The sequence below is a fragment of the Poromitra crassiceps genome, assembly GCF_964638095.1.
Source record: "Poromitra crassiceps genome assembly, chromosome: 11".
NCBI lineage: Eukaryota > Metazoa > Chordata > Actinopteri > Beryciformes > Melamphaidae > Poromitra > Poromitra crassiceps.
In genome coordinates, this window is record NC_139643.1 from 35,702,191 (window position 1) to 35,709,418 (window position 7,228).

Sequence of the window (7,228 nt, forward strand, 5' to 3'; positions counted from 1 at the left end):
TATATCTTGTGTGTGAGTGGAGTGACAGCATCACAACACCTAAAAGACTAATAATTAAAAAATACCTCAAACTTAAGGTTTACTTACAACACACAACAACAACACACAGGGCGAAGGCAATTGCAGTTCATCCTTGTATAGGTGTGTTTGTGCATGCATGTGTGATAGTGTCTGTCTGTCTCGTTATGTGTAAAGAATCACCAAATGTCAAATAAGAGATGTGTCTCAACCTGAAAAGATACTGATCTTTATTACAATTATAGGAAAATCTCAACATAAATGTTACAGTCTTGTTGAAAACAACAAAAACAATCAACCAAACCACCAACATTGCCCTTTGCCCTCTGTGTGTAACCCTTCACGTGTCTTCCCAATGGATGACAACTGTATACATGTTAGCTATGGATTCTGATATAGAAGGCGTTGGGATGCACAGATACAGTATATTTGAGTTAAATTTAAATAATAAAAGAGACAGTTCATACAAAATTGTCATACAAATTATCAAACAACACAGAGCATTCCTTACCATCCCTCAGAGTTTTGGTAACACAGTATAAAAGGTACTTCAATCTAAAAAGGCACTTAATTTGACACTGAACAGCACACGGAGGCAGGTACGCTGGCAGCTCGATTTAATTCAGTTCCCATCCGAGTATTCCACAAACCATGGACATAGATCTGATCTAGGCTCAGTTCAACAGCCTGTTCATCTAAACAACATAAAAAGGCTGAAAACACACAAACTGACCCCAGTTCAGTAAATACAAGGGGTTATCATCATCTTGAACTGTTTGGTTGGTGTTTGGGAGCTTCTGCCTTAGAATAACATTTTGCCTTCTGATTGTTGTAAAACTTTGATTGACCTGTTTTAAGGTTAGTAGCCCAACCATTTGCCGCATTAAAAAATATACAAAGAATATCTACCTCCCCAACCTGCATATTTAGCTCAGACAAACAGTTGGTCAACTACAATGCCATTGTCAGGCGGAGAAATTGAAGGACCCAAACACATGTGATCATGTAGCGACAGCTGGACCCCCACCCTCCATCTACATTCCCCTTTAGGTCCTTGTTGTCATGGTTACAGAGTAAAGCAACAATACTGCAAGGCCTGACCAGTAGAGCCCAGACTCCGCTCTTCAGCATCATGTTTGATTGATCTGTCCTGGATGGGCTGCAGTGAACGAGGCCCCCCAAAAAAGAGGAAACTGTCTTTAAGCAATTAAAACAAGGTAATGATATGTATTTCTATGCATGTGTATGTGTGTACATGTGCATGTGCATGTGCATGTGTGTGTGTGTGTGTGTGTGTGTGTGTGTGTGTGTGTGTCTTTCTCTCTCTCTCTACATCTGCCCCTCTATTGACATGTCTCTCTGACGGTCCAGTGGTTTCTCCGCCTCTGCCAGATGTGTGTGTGGTCACAGGTTGTCTCCGGGCTGGTACTGCGGCTCTGTGGCGGTGAAGTAATCCTCCAGGAAGGACTGCAGGTACTCGAAGGTGTGTCGCTCGTCGGCATCGCGCCTCCAGCACTGCACCATCAGGTCATGGAGCGAGGTGGGGCTGCCCTGAGCGCAGGGCATCCGGTAGCCCCGTTCCACCTGCTCCAGCACCTCGCGGTTGTTCATGCCTGAGGAGTAGAGGAGGCGGGGAGGGGAGGGGAGGGGAGGGGGGGGGGGGGGGGGTAGGAGAGGAGGAGGTGGGGTCGGGTGTGTAGAACAGAAGGAGTGGGGAGGGACAGGAGAGAGAGTTAGATTGAGTAATTCAGTCATTTGTGAAAAGTTGCGGGGTCTGTTTAGGTGTGTTTTGGGTTTGTTTTAGGTGTGTTTTGGGTTTGTTTTAGGTGTGTTTTAGGTGTGTTTTGGGTGTGTTTTGGGTTGAAGCCAGCATGCATGAAAACATTGTGCAAAACTGACTCATGCAGGTGTTGAACCCAGGATAAACAAGGGATGTTTGGGCATGGGAAATGAATGGGCAATGCTCTCCCCTCCCTCACCAGCTAATTTCAAAACACTCGCACATGCAGGGGCCAGTGGCGCAATGTGGCTATCCTGGGAGGTTCCCAGGTGTGACTGTGTGTGTAGCACCATACTCCATCTCCCCTTGCTCTCTAACTACTCCCCCAGGTTGTTGCTGTGAAAAATCTATTCTTATCCAACTTTCACTGTTTTGTGTGTGTGTGTGTGTGTGTGTGTGTGTGTGTGTGTGTATTTTATCCCCTTTTCTCCCCAATTGTACTTCGCCAATTATTCCCCCTGCTGCCCCGCTCGCTGCTCCACCCTCTGCCGATCCGGGGAGAGCCGAAAACTAGCACCATGCTCCCTCCGAGAGATGAGCAGTAGCCAGCCGCTTCTTTTCACCTGACAGTTGGAGCCTCACTGGTAGGACGTAGCACATGGGAGGATCACACTATTCCCACCAGTTCCCTTCCCTCTGAACAGGCGCCCCAACCGACCAGAGGAGGCGCTAGTGCAGCAACCAGGACAAATACCTTCAAACCGGCTTCTCTACCGCAGACACGAGCCAATTGTGCCTGTATGGAGGCCCGACCAAGCCGGCGGTAACACGAGGATGCAAAGCTGTGCCCCTCGTGTTGGTAGGCAGGGATTTTACCCATCCAACTTTCACTGTTGAATAGGTGTAAAATACTTAATCCCAATCCAAGGGCTATCAACCAGTTACTTTAGGTCAGATGCCAGTTTAAGGAGACTGTTTACTTTTCAAATTCATCCCACTACAGATTACTGAATACATGCCCTAAAATGTAATTTGGAACGTATTCCATTAGATTACTCAAGTTAAGTAATGTATTCTAAATAGTTTGGATTACTTTTGAAATACTTCAAAAAAATCGTCTTGCTGAGCCCATTTGTCTGGGACACTCTGAATGTACGCAAACATGAGGGCAGTGCAGTTGCGACGTGCACTGATGTAATGTAACGACCTTCTTCAGCATGTTTGTAAGTAAAATGTGTTATATTTCCATGTCAAATACGCATCCCTGAGTGTCCTGACTGTGTGTCTCCTCCAACATTGTCACTCTCTTGTGGTGTGTGGCGGGTGCACTGTGTGTGCGCGTGCACAAATTGTTGATAATCTTTTTTAATCAGTTTATGGGAAATGCGTGCCTCATTCATTTGAGAGCAAATAAAACTAAAACTAAAAACAAAGTAATCCCTGAAAGTCATCTATTTTTAAAGACAGTAACTGTATTCAAAATACCACAAATCTAAACATTCTGCATTTTAAATGTATTCCATTACTCTTCAAAGCTGGACGTGGGGGTACCTGGGTATGGCACGCGTCCCTTGGTGATGAGTTCGGTGAGTAGGATGCCGAAGCTCCAGACATCTGACTTGATGGTGAAGCGTCCGTACAGCGCCGCCTCTGGAGCCGTCCACTTGATGGGAAACTTAGCCCCTGAAACCATGGCAACACTCAGTCAAGACGCACAATCAGATCATTAGGGAGCATGTATACAAATGTATGCATGGAGGCAGAGAGGCAGACTATCTCAATAGGCCTTTTTCACAGTGGCCATTGGAAGTTGGAAGTTGGAAACCCTCATTACTGTTTTGCATGCACCTGTGTTTACCCTGCCTTTTTGACACAAAATGGCCACCGTGAAAAGGGCCTATTATCAATGCATAAGCACATCTCTCTTGCTCTTTCACTGACACACACACACACACACACACACACACACACACACACACACACACACAAACACACAATATTGCGACCTCTCACCTTGCCTGGCTGTGTACTCATTGTCCTCAATGAGCCTGGCCAGGCCAAAGTCAGCAATCTTGCACACCAGATTGTCCCCGACAAGGATGTTAGCCGCTCGCAAATCACGATGGATGTAGTTCATCCTCTCGATGTAGGCCATTCCTGCTGCAATCTACACACGCACAAGGTAGCTCAGAAAGGTAGTGCTAGTGTGTATGTACATCCTTTTTGTGTGTGTGTGTGTGTGTGTGTGTGTGTGTGTGTGTGTGCGTGTGCATGTGCGCGCGTGTGTGTCTAACGTACCTGTGCAGCCATGTCCACCAGCTGAGGCAACTTCAGACTCTGCCCCTCCCCGTCTTTTAAAAAGTCCAGCAAACTTCCTGCAAAACCAAGACTGTGTCATCATGATGGAGCACTGACGCCCCCTGTGGTTAATCTACTGCTGCGTGTCACTCTGTGCTTCACCGCAGCATGTACACATTGCACAGTATACAATATATTGAGGGCTTGGAGCCAAAGGGGCGTAAGCAAGCGTGTTATAGTAGATTTTACAGGAGAGACATTTTTTCTGAAACGTGAATGGATCAGCTGCCATTACCACATCCTACCCACAATATTTGAACTTTTTGTGTTATCACATTGAGCAGCATCACTAGGATAAGATACTAAAAATGATGTGATAATTCTGCCATGCTAGCATGACTTATGCTTGTTCAGTGTCTGTGGTTAAGGGCAATTATGCCCTTTTGGCAGTAGAAAATAAACCTAATTTGACTGTTACGGCATTCAGTTTTTGTTTAATTAAAACTTATGGGTCATGATTTCAGTTGTGTCTTTTGACTGAAAAGATCTCACTGAGCCCTTTCAATTGATACATAATACTCATATTAGCCCAAAAATCACACTTACTTGGCTCCAAGCCATATTTTTTTGTTTTGTTTCTTTTGCATGGCAATTGTCTTACTAGAATTCAATGTGTGCATTGTGGGGTAAATCTCTTGACTGGCTTTTGGGATCCATAAAAGGCATTTAGCTATTTCAATAATTTCACTCATATGAGTGCATTCTTTGCCAAATTACTGAGAAGTTTACTTTGGCGAGACAGCGAGTCTTTCCAGGCGATAGCAGCGATTGGTATTTTATGTCACAGCTTGTTCACCTGTGCCACGTATGCTCTCTTATTTATACAGGTGCGGCGGCCGACGCCCTTCCATACAGCCTGATGAAAACCAACGGTTGAAACGCGTTGCGTTTTTTGTTGCCCGTATCAATTATTTGTGAAGATCTACTCTGTATGATAACTCTGTGAAGTACGCAGGTACAATTACTTCTTATTAAATTTATTCATCTTTAAACTCTAAGCAGCTCATTTTTTCGCTTTGATATTCTAGTTGCCTGCTGAGTTGCTTTGGTCCACACCTTTTTGTGCGTTCCCACAGCTTGTTCAGCCCCATACCTTGGCTCATGAACTCGGTGATGATGTAGATAGGCTCCTCAGACACCACGGCGTAGAGCTGCACCAGCTTGTCATGACGGAGTCTCTTCATGATCTGAGCCTCCTCCAGGAAGGCCTCGGGGGACATGGTGCCCGGCTTCAGAGTCTTCACTGCTACCTTGGTGGTGCCGTTCCACATGCCTGGCATACAGACAAGGGGGTGTTAACACACACACAGTACATGTACGGGCACACAAGGATTAAAACACACACACACACACACGCCCACCCACACACACGCCGAGGGCTTGGAACCAAAAGGGTAAGTAGTAAGTACGTTATAGTAGATTTTACAGGAGAGCCAAAACACATTTTGATCAAACTTGGCTCAGCCGCCACATACTAAACATGATATTTAAACTTTTTATGTTATCAGATTGAGAATTACTATAAAAAACAATACTGCTACAGTTTAAGTTGAATTATATTTATCTTTAAAAAAAATGGCAAAAGAGTGAAATCCACCTTTTTGGCACAAAAAGTGTCCCAATACAGCCATGGGCATTATGCAAGTAAATACCGTAATTGTAAACAGATTAATTTTAATACAAATCTAACAATTGCACTTCAATCAACACTGACATATAAAACAAGATAAGAAAGAATATATTTATCTTGAAGTAATGCTCAGCAACTTTACCAAGGCCTTTTTGTAGGCTACATGGAACATTATCAAATTAATTGATAATTTTTTCCCCATTAAAAATTATTAATAACCCATTTTAATAAACCTCTATAGACATTAAAAAACGACTTTTGTTTAAAAAAAATGTTCTGCTGGTATAACACATTGACCAATTCACACTCCTAGCATTATAAAACATTTAGAATCTATAGGCCTAAGTAGTTCATGGAAATATTAACATTTTACATTAATCTAATATTGACCTAGAATATTAATTAGGATATGAATAGGATACTAAAAATGATGTGATCATGCTGCCATGCTACCATTACTTAGGTCAGCATGCATTTGAGCTGATGCTGTTAGAATCCTTTGCTTACAATGCTTGTTCAGTGTCAAAAGTGTGGTTTTAACTGGTGTCAAATGGGTGTAATGCAGTTACGCCCAAAGATTTGCCCTTTCGGCAGCAAACAAACCCCTACTTTTACTTTTTCGGCTTTTTTTGTACGGGTTTTAGTTTAATTAAAACGTATGGGTCATGATTTCAGTTGTGTCCTTTTGGCACTGAAAATATCTCATTGAGACTTTTCAGTTGATATATAATACTCATATTCATCCAAAATCTCACTTACACCCCTTTGGGTCAAAGCCCTCGATATATACTACATGTATTCATACCAAAATGCCTGGCTTACACAAGGGGATGTTTGGACACACATACTACATAGTACACAGGAACACAAAAGTGAACACACACCACACACACATACATTCACATATAAATATCAAAAAGATACAAAAACAAGAACAGGCCAAGGGATACAGGACATGCATGTCTGGCCATAGGCAGAGGACACACACACACACACACACACACACACACACACACACACACACACACACACACACACACACACACACACACACACACACACACACACACACACACACACACACACACACACACACACACTTATTGAATACACATGCACATGATGGTTATGATGGAGAGAATGCATGGGGTGAGACAGGGGGAGGTTAGGAGGGAGAGAGGGAGGTTTACTGGTCTTACATCAGCACCAGCAGCACCTGTGCTACAGGCACAGGCACAGAGGCTTCAGGGAGAAACTCCACACAGCTCAGAAACACAACACACTGCGATTCAAGTCAGGGAAAAGCATATGGTGTTGAACACAGGGAGGCATCCTTTGCAGTAAGTTGGTAATAAGTCAAATAGGAACTGGGGTTAGGGCTGGGCAATAAACCGAAAATGTATTGAAACCTACATTTAGAAGCTAACCGACTTGCTCATGTCAATTAATTAATTAATTTAATCAATTAATGTTAATTCGGTTAATACTTTCCCCAATGTGTG

At 43.4% G+C, this 7,228-nt stretch overlaps 1 protein-coding gene across 4 annotated transcripts in view; it reads right to left on the reverse strand.

The window, feature by feature from the left end:
• Positions 1-225: 225 nt before the first annotated feature.
• The window catches only part of yrk (Yes-related kinase), a 26,158-nt gene continuing 19,155 nt past the window's right edge, over positions 226-7,228 (reverse strand). For all 4 annotated transcript variants that reach the window (XM_083646732.1, XM_083646729.1, XM_083646730.1 and 1 more), the window contains exons 9-13: positions 5,190-5,369; positions 4,037-4,113; positions 3,752-3,905; positions 3,290-3,421; positions 226-1,631 (exon numbers count right to left, since the gene is read on the reverse strand). In XM_083646732.1, coding sequence (XP_083502858.1) covers positions 1,423-1,631; positions 3,290-3,421; positions 3,752-3,905; positions 4,037-4,113; positions 5,190-5,369 — 752 coding nt within the window. In that variant the 3' untranslated portion in view covers positions 226-1,422. The remainder of the gene's footprint in view (positions 1,632-3,289; positions 3,422-3,751; positions 3,906-4,036; positions 4,114-5,189; positions 5,370-7,228) is intronic.